Genomic DNA, 15,102 nt, shown 5'->3' on the forward strand with positions numbered 1-15,102 from the left:
TTTGAAAAATCAAAACATCGGTTTAATGATATTTCCATCAATTCCGAAGAGCTCGAGTTAGTAGATCATGCAAAAATCTTAGGGGTTACCATTGCTGGCACTGTCCAGTGGAATTGTCATATTCATGAAGTCATAAGAAAGGCTGATAAGCGCATGTATTTTCTCATTCTGCTGAAGCGCGCACAGTTCCCTATTAATGATATTGTTAGTTTTTATTTTACTTGCATTAGACCTGTGCTGGAGTATTGCACGCCTGTATTCCATCATCATGGTTTGCCAGCCTATCCATTAAAGTGACGAACTAGAGTACGTACATAAGTGAGATTTGTCAATCGTCTCTCCAAATGACATGAAAGGCTTTCTTTGTGTAACCTAGAGACCCTCAAGGACAGGCAAATTGAAGTACAGCTGTATGTCATTTTTTTTTTTTATTCAATATGTCTGAGCCATGTCACAAGCTAAGCCATCTTTTACCAGACCTAAATGAACCACACCATTGTCTCTGTAAGCAGTGACAGTTTAAGCTCCCTGTCATCCCTACAAATCGCTACAGGAACACTTTTATTCCCTCATTGTCAAATAGATGTAAAGCCAATAGTTTTATAATTTTTAGATATACCAGTAGCCTACAAATAGTTATTTGTATCAATTAATTTTTTTAAAAGTTTTTTTATTCATACTTTCATATTGTAAATAGTCATACCATTCAGCCTTTCGGCTGCTAGATGATATTTTTTATTTACTTACCTACCTACCTATTTACAATTAGGGAAATTGCGTCATTTTATTTTTAAGTTCTTGAGGAAATATTTATTTCTGCGGGGGCACAAACTTGCTTTAATACTCATTTCGCTTGTTTAGACCAGTTGCAGAGATCCTTTTTGCAGATGATTATAAATTTTTCAAAAGGACAAATTACATTTCTTAGTAATGTTGCTGTAAGGTTTGCATTGTTTGATGATTTTCCACTTTAGGTTGAAAGGCTTGTTGTTGTCTTTTGAGTGTCCATAATGTGCTTTGAGAATTAAGTTTTTGTGTCTCTCGTTTTGATGTTTCTGTAATGTTCTTTGAAGTTTGTCGCGAGTCCTATGTATGATTCTGTTGATGTTTCAGCTGTAACTGTTGCTTGGTTGACTAAGTTTGATGTGAGGCATTTTCCTTCGAGGGGGTATTGATATTTTTTTCGGCAGTTACATTCGTTGTTGGCTGTTTGTTTTGAATTTTGTGTTGTGTGATGAGATGTTGGTTTTCACGTTTGGCATGCAGGAGTAGCTTAGCTTTAGTGTGAGGCGGTTGAAGATCTTGTGTAATGGACAGTTTTTTGGGAAGCATCTGTAACGATATTTAGGAACCTTCTTCCCAGATTGGTCTTCACGTTGGAGTTCCATGGTGGGTTATATCATATCACTATTCTTTGCCGATTTTTGTTCTGTGTAATTATATATAAATTATATACATGTAACATAACAAAAGAAAATCTTAATAATGAATTTAAAAAATAACTTAATCAAGTGTAGTAAGTGGTGTTCTCAAAGGAAGCTTGACTGCTTTTTTTTTCCCTGGAAGCAGCCCCTTGAAATACATTTTCAGGAAAATCTGACCCCTTCCATTTTGCCTTTCCTGAGCATAAGGCCCAGATAAACTAAAAAGGTACAGTACCGCCTGAAAGTGTTTACCCATTAGGATGTGGTAGAACCACGTCTTTGCTCAATGGTTCTGCCGTGGTTTCACCAAGGCAGGATAAAATTAATTCATCAACTTCACTCTCAACAAACATGATCAAATGCCATGGCAAGTAAGATAAGAGATGAGAAAAGAAAGATGTTTCATTACCCACATGTATCGACGAAAACATGACCCCAAAATTAATCATTCTGCACTTACCTTAGAATCATCACTGAAGCTTGTTAATTGGTCAGATAACTTGCTATACTCTATTTCTTGGTTATTGGAGTACACCCTATAAACCTACACATACACACACACAAAAAAATGTAGGTATTGGGTATGAAATAAACAGTGCTGGTTATCGACTTCTTCCAACATTTCAACAAAAACATCTGATTTATTTTGCCTTGCAAACCTCAATAAAATCTTACCCTAAAAAATTCAGGTGAGCAGCCCACTTCACTCTCCAGGGTTTCTTTTAATTTTCCAAGAGTGATTCTCTTGTCAATGAAGTAATATTTTTCTAAAGCAAAAGCACAAAGTTTCCAGTCAACCAACAGAAATATTATTAAAGTATATACTAAAACTGTTATAGCGGATGGCATCAAAGGCATACTCTGATTGAAAACTCAAACTCTGAAATATCCTTTACTATTCACCTCTGAGCAACTTGCATGGGACTTGTGCCCAAAAATATTATAATTGTTGCAGGCATAAATAAGTTTAAATCATCTTTTTGTGCTATCATATTATCTCAGCACACCCAATGTACATGTAGTATACATGTATACTAAATCAACTATTCACCTCAGTCTCCGTGGCTAGTGGTGGAAATTTACCTTGGCGAAAGCCACCTCCATTTCGGTGAATAGTTGTTCATTATCTCACTTTTAATGGCTTGACAGACTTAGGCACCTACGTGAAATTCTTAAATGACACAAGAATCAGAACAATGAACCATGATGATGTTGATGACTATGATTTTGCCAACAAAAAAACAATATTGTTTTTGTTTCCACACTGAATACTATAACACCAACGCTAGGAAAAACAGCAGTACCGTATCTGTTTCCCATGGTAACATCTATAACACCCATTGCAGAGAATAATTATCAAGGCAGGCTTGTCCTGCAGTGAATAGCAGTACTGTCCCAACCTTTTTCGGCTTGTAATCATGACAGTATAAACCATAGAAGTTAATTTGTTTTGAGACAAACACGGGTACTTGTCAAATAATTTATTGTAAAGGATCCTTGAATTAATATTTTAATGTAATACTCTGCATGAAGTCCAGCCTCTACTAAACACTACTGTGTATGTCCAGGATATCAAGTTATGAATTGCCTTCTCAGTTTTTACCAAGGTCACAAGAGTCCCATCACGTCAAAACAACTACCACAAGTTTAAAACAGTAAATTTCACCTGTGCCAAAAAATTTACATTCACATTTTTTTAGGTAACATGTAGGGCTTTTTGTAATTGTGTACAGTGCTCCTCAAATGTAAGTCACCAGTTGCATCAGATGTCAGATGAGCTACGTCATTTGAACCCTGCTTCATGCGATTCGTGTAGAGTGAGAATCACTGAGGCATAAATTTTTGACATAAATTTAGGAGGACTCCTCTACATGAAATTGACTTCACACAGCGATAAGCAACTGCATGATCGGAAGCCGTCTGTGACGGTACTGTATCATTAATGAAGAGGTAGAGCTAAGGGGACTAAACCATTTTACAATTTCTGTTTATAACTAGATGTAAGAGATTTTAAAATTAAGGTGAAGGGTAGAGATGCTATTATGACAAACAACTCTAGACATACAGGTATCAGCTAGTATCGTAATGAGACAAACTTTACCTCTTGTGTTTTGATTCTTATCAGAATCCTCATCATCTTCACATATAATCCTACTTGTATGTTCTAAGAGAAAGAAAAGTTTTTTATCACCAGAATTTTCAGCATGCTACAGTGAAACAGAGAAATACACAAATTGATTTTGCTTTAAGTTCTTAAAAGAAGTGAACCCTCGCAGGTTTGTCCAAAGTAGTTGTTCCAGGTAACAAGACAAATGAGCATAGCAATTAGCACAGCTCAGATGCCAATTTAAAATGGTGAAAACAAGAACTTTTAAAATAAAAAAGAAAGCAAGCCTTATAAATAATACAAATTAGCAAATCAGGAACAGGTGTAGTTCAGTTGGTTAGTGTGTGGGTTTCAGAGTAAGAGATCCACAGTTTGATCCTCGGTGACTTCAACATCTGTTTCGACTTTCCTCTCATCCTGGTAGCTCTTATAGCAGCTGCTTTAAATACCTGTAAAATGCAGCACTGGCAGACGGAAGAGGGGAAAAGGGTGCACCGTCGGCTTCTACCGATACCAGCCTTGTAGCTGAAGGAACTACCAATGTTAAACTTTACCATTTTTTAAAAATTTGAAAACAATAATAACCTCTGAATTGTAAAATAACAAGAAAAGATTTGTGCAGATAAAAAACTGGATGATAACAACTAACCTGATGGTTTTCTGGCAGGATCAGGTAAAATTACAAAAAGTCGAATGGTGTGCTGATGCACATCCAAAATGTTTAACAATCTTGAGTCTTTAAAAGCAACATCTGTTTCCAAGTCAGAGGCTTCTACAAAAACCTAGACATAGATAGGACCATTCATGGATTACTTTTTTGAGTATACACAATAAGAAGCGCGCTCCTGCATAAACCCTGTAGTTGGGCAGAAAAAGAAGATTGAATCAAAGCGATATGTTAGCTAATGCATGGCAGGATTAGATTGACTGTTATAAACATATGAAAGTTTGTAATTACCTTGTTTGATTTGAAGAACCCCAGTTCTTTTAATGTTCTATTAGAGCTGTCCAGCAGCCTTAGCTCACTGTATGTTCCTTCATACACAACTCTTAAATTTTCCAAGGGAAGACCAAATTTCTGCAGGAAAAGGACCCATGGAAACCAATCAATTTCAAATGATTGATCTCATAATAACTAATAATAATAATAATTGTTAACAAATTAATGGTGAACCTATGACAACAATGAACAGAGGAAACTGAGGCAGCGGGGGGAAGTGTGGTCAGAAGTCTCACACAAAATGCTCCTTTGTCTCCTGATGAGCAAGATGCTTTTTTCCTCTGCAATTGTTTTTGTAAAATATGTTTGTTTAATTCAGTCATGCAGGGTTAAACGTTGTCATAAAGATGCTGCTCAAGTTCTCTTTTCACTACTGTCGCTCCATTTCCAGAAAGTTGAACAATTTTTACACTCCGGCAATATAGCCTGCTAATAACCCTGGTTAATAATTATTGCACCAAAAAAATCATTAGAATGGAAACAATGACTGCATTATTTCAAGAAATGAAAGGAAGAAATTCCAAGGCAAATGAAAGGCTATACTATACATAACTGAAGAGAGAAGAGAAGCACACATAGTGCCTTACCTCACCTTACCTTCCGACACCCTTGTCCGAAAAATTGGGTTTTTGCCCTGAGCAGGACTCCCGCCGAAAGATAAAAATGCGTTGTGTGCTTCTCCTCTCTCTTCAGTTATGTACTATTACAACAGGGATGCATATTCAGTACCTCGTGTATGAGAGTGTAAAGATCCTTGACAGTTGAATTCAGTAATGGTCGCACATTAACAGGTGGAAGAACTCTCTCTTGTTCAAGATCTACAACATGAACTTTCACTGTTGTACCTATAAAATTAATAACACATAAAAGCAACATGACAATTTTTAAATTAAATAAACAATTATTTTGCTGAGACAACCTATACTTCATTACTGGTGAGCATAATTTACTTTTTCGTACATATAATATTATACCATGTCGTTCACTAGAGAATCAGACTACCAAGCAGAAGACTGTGGGGTCAACCTCAAGTTACCACGAAAGTAAAAAAAAGGCTAAGAAGTAATTCTTGCATTTATCTGAGTGAGCAATTCAAGCAACTGTCTCCCATAGACACCTATATCTGAAGGGATTCGAATCCATCACCTTGCTCTACCACCTTAACTATGAAGCGACTCAAATGGACACAGGTCAATTTGCTGGGATTATTATTTCCTATGAAAGGACTTGAACAGAATGAAATAAGTGTACTGTATTTGAAGTGCAGGTTATAGATGAATTTAAATATTGTCTCTCCTAGACATCTAAAAAATTCAGGGAACTTCAAAGTATGGTATTCGAACCCATGACCTCTGCAATATACCAGTCCAACTTAACTCACCACCAGGCTTGTATGGTAAAAATCTTTCATGTGGCATTCTTGTCTCCAGAAGAAGATCAAACATGTATGACTGTTTAACTCCACACAGTACTTTACCCATAGGATCATTCTGAAATTCACAGAAACCCATGAATTTCTATTCCTTATAATACACCCAACAAAAGTACAATACTACAGTATATCCCAAACTGTTCTTACTATCAATAATTGAACTTAAGATTGTTCAATTTCCAACATTAAATAAATACAAAAGGTTACACTGGCAACATTATTTGAATATTACGTGACTTTTTTTCACTATGAATTTTGTTGTTTCGTTCTGCAAAATTTACCTCTGTCAATAATATAAAGAGTGGACAGAATTAAATTGAAGGGCTAAAGCAAAAACCTAGTAAGTGACATTATACAATCATCACTCTCTTTTCAACCATTAAATTTTGTCTCAACCAATTTGAGACATAATTATGGTATAATAATAATTTATGATAGGTCACTCCTTTTACAGTGCAGTATAGAAATTGATGCTTTCAAGGTGTAATCTATTATGATAAATTATGCATATTTATATTTAAAAAAAAAATTCATTTGTCATGACATAAAATTAAGGAACTCTAGGACAACACACCATTTCACCAGCATTTTACAGAATGATGTTTTTTTCTTATTCCAAAAACTAACATTTCTTAATTAATTCTGAGGCCCATGAATGTGCGTTACTCCGTGCAATAATTGTATTGTAAATAACACATTTACATGAAACATTTATGTGCAGTACAAACACTTTATACAGCATTGATTTTATGATATAAAAGATTGCCAAAATTGATATGAAAGTTAATTGGAGAATTTTGGGTGAATTTCCAAATTTTTGTTTGTGGACAAAATAACATTAATGTTGAAACTATCAACATGTAAGTCCAAACTGGAATAGCAATATTTCCATGTACAGTGGAACGTGCCTTACCATGGCCATCCTAGAAACGTTTTTATTTGACAACTCCGTGTAAATAATTATGTCACCTCAACAATCCATGCAACGGTGTTCAACTTATAACCGTACGAACTTTGCAAGGAGGTGTGACTGTCAATCAAATTCGCACACCCTTATTGGCGGATATGGTAATTTATAAAGAACTTTGTTAGGTGGCCACGGTAAGGCGTGCCACACTGTCATTAATGACAAGCTGCAAACTTACGTCTTCTCCATCAAATGACCTCTCGATATGGTCGTAATATTCGTCATACTTTACAATTCTGCACTGCTCAACAGGAAAGATCTTGTCCAAATAGAAGAGCTATGAGGGGGAAACTCAACAATCATTTACTTTTAAAAAAATGTTTTCACAAACAATGATATAATTTATGGCTCCAATAATGACTGGGTGAATATTTTTACTGCACCATCACTGGCATCTCTTTTGTTCTTGACATTTGTTGTTATTTATAGAGACTGTAAGACAGGTTGTAAAGAAAATAGGTATGCAACGCACACATGTTTACTGCAAAAGTTAATTAGCCAAGAAGCCATGAGATATGGTTTGATTCTTTTCTGGTTTAAAGAATTATGAAAAATACTACTAGTAACGTACAATTCAAATCCAATGTTTTCACTCTATAAAGCTAGTTTTTTTCATCAGGGGTGTTACAAAGATGAAACAAGAGTTCTTCTTCACCAAGTGGGTGGCATCCTTTCTCTTACATGAAAATGTATATCATTTATGTTGTCACAGGTTAAAGAAAATTAAATGTGGCAGAATCAATGAACCAAGCTTCCAAACTAAGGCATTAATGGCACTGCCAGTTGCTGCCAATAACTTTTGAATTATCCAACACAACTGAATGGTTTGCTGAGCATTATTGTTCTGAAAAGACAGAGCTTTCTTTCTTGCAAAGCAAAAATGCATTTTGGTGCCCTTTTACAGGAGTTCCAAACTAGTGTTTGGTTTTTCTGATGTACAAGTTTTCCACAAATCATTGCATGGTGCAGAATAAGCTTAATGGGAGTCACTTTGTTGCAAGTTCCCTCACTGGAGGATCCTTAAGTTTGTCAAAAATATGTTCCTGGTTGTTGTAGATGATTTGCTTGTATTCTGACAGCTCTGCTTAATTTGTCCCAAGACCCTTGGACTGGCTGGACTATGACATCTACTCCCCTCTTGAAGAAGTAGTTGACAGTTCAAGGAGCCAAAGGATGGAGTCATTGTGTTTTCTGTTATACTTTCAACATTACTGATTACTTATCACGCAACAATATTGCCTATCGATAACTTAATTAACAACCTTATTTTATCAGTATAGCTTACTGACTACATACATGTATGCAAGTTCAGTAGACTGCCACGAAAACTGTCAAAATCCATATTTAAAAAGAAATTGGCAACAAAAGCAAAACAGAATCCCTCATTGATGGTAAAAATCTTAGAACAACCTTCATGATTTCAGACAGTGTGAGACAAACTTAACACATTTGTAACAGGTTAAAACTGACAATGCAATTCAGAATGTGCCACTTCAAAACGTTTAAAAATTACAGTGTAGGTGCAAAAATGTAGAATATAAAACAGGGTTTCTCCTTCACCTTATGTGCAATGGACACTGCTTCCTTCAATGTTTCATCTTTGTGAATTTCCAGTTTGCGTTCCATCATTTTCTTGCTAACTGGGTGCTCGCAGAATACCTTTATCTAAAGGAAATTAAAAAGTTAAGATACCACTAACAATGGAAACATAGGCAATAATATCACATGCATACCCAGACGTTTGTACATACTATCTAGTGTAGCTACTGTAAATGCTCAAATATCAGTCCCTCCAGGTGGTGATTATTTCGTGTTGTTGGGGTTGTCAATGGAAAGGGAGTGAGGGGCGGAGGAATTAGGGTCATTTATTCTAAGTTAGGGGGAGGTAGGGGGAGTCAAAATTTAACTTTTTTGCTCAAATGAAACAACAACTGAAACAACTGCTAGAAGGCCAATTTCTTCCACCCTTATACCAAGCCCCTCTGAGGTAACCCTGCACCCTTGGGCTACAAATTACCCTGACAGAGTTCAGTTCATAATAGAGAGCAGAAAATGAAAATACACCTTGCACATGGATCTGTCCATTTCCTTTCTTCTTCTTTCCATTTCTTCTCGGTGTTTTAGTTGATAGATTAATTCAGCTATGTGCTTTGGTACATCACACAGCTCTGTGAACTTGGTATTTCTTTCTGGAGCTACTTGTCTGTACATCAACATGTACGCATTTGTAGAGCTGTAATTCAAAACAAACTCAGGGTACAAGTCAAGTACATGTACATTTCTAGACTGTCCATTTTTGTCATAATTATTTTGTGAGAGCCAAAGATAATGGCTGATGATAGATTGTAGACGAACCTTGAGTATGCTGAAGAATAATAGTGCCTTGAAGATTCCAGTCCACCATATGTACGTTCAATGTCATCATCATAAACCTGGTAATAAGGAGACAATCATGAATAAATCAATCAATCAATCAATCTGATGATACAAATTACGGGCAGAAACATACTTATTAAAGACAATGTTTCGGTGTCCTCATGACACCATCATCAGGTCAAATATAATATTTTACAGATAGCTCGAATATTAATGTTCAAGATTAAGTTCAAAGTCCCTAGAGGCTAGGTGAAACGTTTTGCCTTTATCGAGTCACTTTGGATATTCAGACACGGTTTGTGCTCGCGAATAAGGAACATTTCATACACAAGACAATCAAATTTGCATGAGCATTAAGAAATGCTCCTAGCATCTAGGGACTTTGAACTTAATCTTGAACATTAATATTCGAGTTATCTGTAAAATATTATATTTGACCTGACGATGGTGTCATAAGGACACCGAAACGTTGTCTTTAATAAGTATGTTTCTGCCCGTAATTTTTATCATCAAATCCATTACATTATCATGTTTGATAGGAATCAATCAATCAATCAATCAATCAGCAACCTGCCAAAAGTAACAGATTTTGCCTATTTTCAAATTATAGGTTTATGAAGATGAGGACTTGAGAATGAATGAACTGGTCGTGCAGAATAATGATGGTTCAGGTGATACATGTACTGGGACCAGCATGAAGACAAAATTCTAATTTCGGATTATGTGCAATGAAAGACCATAAAAACCTAAACCAAGCACACTTAGTCTAGTGACACAAACTGGACATGATCAGTAACAAAGGGGAAATACATGTACTTACTATTACAATAGGCTTTAATACCATATAACGATTATGAAGGGTAAGAAATTTATCATAGCTGAACTTTAGGCAAACACAATTACATGCACGTAAATATTAAATTAAATTTGAAAATCTAACAACGCAAGAACAGGCAACTCAGTGGTGCATCGCATTTCTTGAAAACAATAGATATCATCAGAACTACACCTACAGTACTTCCTTTATTCATCTAACAACAATAAGCAAATGAACTATTAAAAACAAGTTTTCTCGCAATACAGGCAAATCACCACTTACTCTTGATACACTTTGATCATTGAAACAGTACCACTGGCTGTTTTCAAAGGATCTGGAATATGACACACAAACAAAACAAAAATCCTGAGATAACAGCATTTGGTTTGGTTACAATTTTTAGCCAATGCCTAAGTTTTATGTTCAACTTGTGGAATATGTGTTCTCATCTAATTAATGACAAGCCGGGTTTTGGTACAAAAAACCGCAGTAACTTTTAATGTGGTTTTACATAATAATTACTATTTACAGTACTTGTAGAAGTAAATTGAAACAACTATATCATAATGATGTTTGAAGTATTTGAGCCTTAAGACTTTCGAAAAATGAGATAAGTGACATTTGGGTTGAAATTAAATGAATGTTATGCCAGTTTAATGCAAAGTATCTGAAAAAAGTTAAGTGCTAGTTGCATGAACACATGGACTTTTTTTTGTTGCCATTTCATTGGTTTTGGCAAATTTTCAATATTACTATAACAGCAAGGGACTGCTTACCTCATAAATAATTTTATAGGACCATGACTTGCTTGCAAAATAATATTAACCATTTAATGCCACCATTATGGATAAGGTCTAAAAGACATGTATCTGATCTTTTTTTAATGACAAAAAACCTACTTGATGTAAGCGTAATAGTGTCCTCCAGAAGCACTGCCAGAGTGGATCATTATGGAGAACAACTCATACCAATATGGACCCTACATAATCAACAAGATTTTGATTAGTATATGTTGCAGTTAATTTTTTTTTTGAACTAGTTTTTTTCTAACTAGGTGATTTTATTTTTAACCGGGTAATATTCTTTAAGTAGGTAATTTTTTTAAACTAACTCTTGGGTGCTATCAAAGACCAACAAATTTATTTTAGTGATTGAAATGCTCAGCTTTGTGATTTGGGTTACTGAGCCCCCATTTTGAATGGTTGGCTTTCTTGTAAGGTTAGGGACACTGCCTGCATTTTAAGAATTAGGGTTATGCACTGTCTTAGGTATTTCCTATCACCAAGAGATACTAATGCAACCAATTTTGTCCAAGATTGTTCCCCTCACTGTCAAGACAAATCATTTCTTTAAGTTATCCTATAAGTGACGCACCTCCATATTATCCTTTATGCCATTGGTCAGCATGTCTTCGGTTAATTCCAGCTGATTCATCCCAGCAGCTAAACCCACTGGATCTGTACCACCAACTGCATAGTCAGCATCTTCCTCTTCAGTTGAGATGCCATTATCAGAACAGCCCTCACTGACCCCACTGTCAGTCTCTGTGCTAGCTGGGGAATCCCCCTTTAAACTGGTGTCTTCATCAGCACCATTCTTCGAAACAAAATGAAAAGGATCATCATGTCAAATACTACTGTAAAGGAAATGAAAGACCCGTATGGTTTAAGCTGAAGGTACTGTATTTCTTTAAACTTCAATCAAAGTCGATGCCTATCCTCTTCTTACAATTTTTCCAGTCAGATACATAATACCCTTGTATACATGACTGACCAAAAGGGCATTCTTTTTACCATCATCATTTTAACACTCATCATCATTCTCCAGATCATTTAAATGGCAATCACTTTCATCCTCGTCCATATCGGCCCCGCCACCATTGCCATTATCCTGGATACTGCCAATGCAATGACCATGTCTGCCACCACCACCACGCATGTGCACTATCCCTTTATACCTGTTCATGCTCTTCACTTATGAATTCTTTTTAGTTCAGATATTTCAAAAATGTAATCCTGTTAACACATACATGTAAATGAGGTTACTTGTTGTCCCTGTCATTATCATCCCTGATATCCATAATAATTTAACACTTTCTTACCTACGAGCGACACTTACAGAATGATTTTATTCTGTCCTACATGTATACCAGGCAATTTTACTTGTCAATGGGCTGGACAGTTCAATGGTGTTCAAGAGTTAACTTCATACCTCTTCATGCTCTTCACTTATGAAGTCTTTCAAGTTCAGATATCTTGGAAATGTCATCCTGTTGACAGATACATGTAATCAAGTGAGGCTATGATCTTCGCAGTAACGAACGCATTTTTTTTTTCAATTGCGTAGAGAAGCCTGAAAAATTCAGGACTTCAATGGGGTTTGAACCCGCGACCTTGCGGCTATGAAGCCACTGACGTTGGGAGCTGGTCATTTGTGGGTTCTAATGGTCCCGTGAGGAATGAATCATTGATGAAATGGTATATGAAATGATGGAATGGTATATGAAATGGTATATGAAATGATGAAATGGTATATGAAATGGTATATGAAATGGTATATAAAATTGCGTTCGTAACTGCGAAGATCATAGCCTCACTTGATTTCATATCCGCAGTTCATATGATTCATTTCATATACCATTTCATCATAGATACATGTAAGTGACAACAATGCTAACAATGAAGCTTTTCTCAAAGCCCCCAAAGCTCTTTAACCCACTGACTACTGGGAGTAAGATCTTACTCTAACACCAGACGATTTTCTTGCTGACTGGGAGTGTCTTTGAGTGAGGAGTGAATGGGTTAAAACATAAATAGGCCCGTTCCCTAAATTATTGATACAGGTATATAATACGTCCTTTAACATTTTCATCCCCAGATTCTTAAGGTCATGAGGGCCATTATCTTGCTCCACTTACTAATTTTCATTTTGTAGCCTGGGACCAGGCTCCGCAGATGCCGTTTCTTTTCTTGAAGTGAAGTTACACAACGTGTTTGTGACTTTCAAGTGTTAAAATTCTGCTTCATCATCTTTCAACATCCGCAATCTGTCAACATTGAGCACTTCGGCCAATCAGATAATTATGATACCAAGATCTGGTATCTTGGATCGGTGGCACGAAAAGCATGTCTTCAGGCTGCGCCTCCCCTTCCCTCCCCCAGTTCCCTGCTCGGTTCACTTTGCTCTTCATTTTTTTTTTTTTGACATGCACGTTCCTTTTCGCTCCATGACCCCAACTGCGAAGCCTGGTCACAGGCTACTGATTTTCCTATAGTTGATTCCCAACTTTTCAATTTTTCATTTAGCATCAAAATTATTTGATCTTGGCCCTCTTTTCTCTCAGCCCCACATCCATACATTGTTTGTGCAAAAGATACATTCGCTCTGACAAAGAGCTAACTCTCGAAACATCTGCTTTTAGAATCCCTGAACAATGGTCAATTTTTGTCTACTACTTCCCCACCGATGCAGCACCACAGTTTCTTTAGAAACTACCCCCTTTATTCCATTGTACATTGTACTTGCTACTGACCTGTCATTCAGCTTGACTCTGTGAAGTGTTTCATAGTCAAATGCAAAGCGTTTCAATTGTAAGGTCAATAGATAAGGAAAGGAAATGAACTTCAACCCCTAGAAAATTGCATGTAAAAATAATAATATCAAAATAATTAGTATACTATCATGGTACATGTACCTATTCTGAAGAATCGATCAATCAAGCAATCATTAAATCAATAACTGATCTCTGTAAACTTGTGGCTCAATACATTTTTTTTTGAAAATACTAATACTGTAACATGAATTTGATTTGAGCAATTTGATCCATGTACATGTACCATACCATTAACTGAGAGTTGTCTCCATTATATGCCATTTTGAGTTGTTTGCTCAGTGACCTAGCGTATGAATGATGAATGACTGCAATGCTGCCGGTGACCTTGTATTGATACAGACTTCACTGCTTTTATCATGCAAATTGTTGTAATTGTAATTAGTCTACATTAACATTAGTCAGAATAATTTAGCACAAAGGTTTGTATCAACACAGGGTCACCAGCAGCCTCGCTTCCACTCTTAGATACAACTGTATAATGGTCGATTATTATAGACCAAAATGCAAAAATGGCTGCCAGTAAATAATTATTATTCTTTTATCTTTCTGCAAATTAGCTTGACTAGCCTTGCTTTACAGTCAAGTTTCTTTCAATTTTACACGTGCAAACGTGGCCAGTAAGGCCAATCTTATCAAAGACAAAAGAATGTTAAATTGACAGCCATGTTTGCATTATTTTGGTCATTGAGTAGTTCTTTACAAGTCTGCTTATTTAACATTGAAGAACTTTGCTGAAATCTGTGTTAAATTAAAAAAAAAACTTTGTTCAGCTAACCTTATGGGCATCGCACTTCTGATTGCACTTCTCACAAAAATACTGTAAATAATGAAAATAAAGGAAAACCCCTATGAATATTGTTGTTTATGTTGTTGTTACCTTGCAAAAAAAGGTGAATGATCTATAATAACAAGACAGTACAGAGGTGTGTTCTTACCTGATTTGTCCCTTCCAAGAGCTCAGGAGAAACAAAATCCTCCAGAGCAGTTTCCTAAAAAGATTGAGGAAGAACATTACACAAAATAATAATATTATGCTCACATTTTTTTCAGATTCTTTAGCAACTGCTCAAGTTGCTGTCACAACTGCAAGATTTGTGACATGAAAAAATTCTTCCAAATCCACAGTTACAAATTATTGCTTTCATACCTGTAAGCCATCGTAATTACATATATTACGGTATTTATTTTTACCCTCCATTGCTGTCATTGCATGCTTAATAGTGAGACTAGTCTGAGAATAAACAGCCCCTCTGTGCTTACCACACTTCCAAGAGCCTTCTTAGATCCAAAAGGTCTGATAGCCAGTGGAATGTCAAGGTACGTGTCCGTCCTTGCACTTTCCTGGTCACACTATTCAGGATGACAG

The 15,102-nt window shown here is 36.0% G+C and overlaps 1 protein-coding gene across 1 annotated transcript in view; it reads right to left on the reverse strand.

The window, feature by feature from the left end:
- The window catches only part of LOC138007679 (ubiquitin carboxyl-terminal hydrolase 47-like), a 34,524-nt gene that overhangs the window by 11,642 nt on the left and 7,780 nt on the right, over positions 1 to 15,102 (reverse strand). The window contains exons 8-26 of the mRNA XM_068854722.1: positions 14,997 to 15,086; positions 14,672 to 14,725; positions 14,512 to 14,553; positions 13,656 to 13,753; positions 12,335 to 12,392; positions 11,498 to 11,719; positions 11,023 to 11,102; positions 10,406 to 10,457; positions 9,286 to 9,362; positions 8,995 to 9,163; positions 8,491 to 8,595; positions 7,109 to 7,207; positions 5,913 to 6,021; positions 5,261 to 5,376; positions 4,490 to 4,609; positions 4,181 to 4,313; positions 3,526 to 3,588; positions 2,100 to 2,191; positions 1,885 to 1,968 (exon numbers count right to left, since the gene is read on the reverse strand). Coding sequence (XP_068710823.1) covers positions 1,885 to 1,968; positions 2,100 to 2,191; positions 3,526 to 3,588; positions 4,181 to 4,313; positions 4,490 to 4,609; positions 5,261 to 5,376; positions 5,913 to 6,021; positions 7,109 to 7,207; positions 8,491 to 8,595; positions 8,995 to 9,163; positions 9,286 to 9,362; positions 10,406 to 10,457; positions 11,023 to 11,102; positions 11,498 to 11,719; positions 12,335 to 12,392; positions 13,656 to 13,753; positions 14,512 to 14,553; positions 14,672 to 14,725; positions 14,997 to 15,086 — 1,863 coding nt within the window. The remainder of the gene's footprint in view (positions 1 to 1,884; positions 1,969 to 2,099; positions 2,192 to 3,525; positions 3,589 to 4,180; positions 4,314 to 4,489; positions 4,610 to 5,260; positions 5,377 to 5,912; positions 6,022 to 7,108; positions 7,208 to 8,490; positions 8,596 to 8,994; positions 9,164 to 9,285; positions 9,363 to 10,405; positions 10,458 to 11,022; positions 11,103 to 11,497; positions 11,720 to 12,334; positions 12,393 to 13,655; positions 13,754 to 14,511; positions 14,554 to 14,671; positions 14,726 to 14,996; positions 15,087 to 15,102) is intronic.

Source organism: Montipora foliosa, chromosome 6, assembly GCF_036669935.1.
Source record: "Montipora foliosa isolate CH-2021 chromosome 6, ASM3666993v2, whole genome shotgun sequence".
Lineage (NCBI taxonomy): Eukaryota > Metazoa > Cnidaria > Anthozoa > Scleractinia > Acroporidae > Montipora > Montipora foliosa.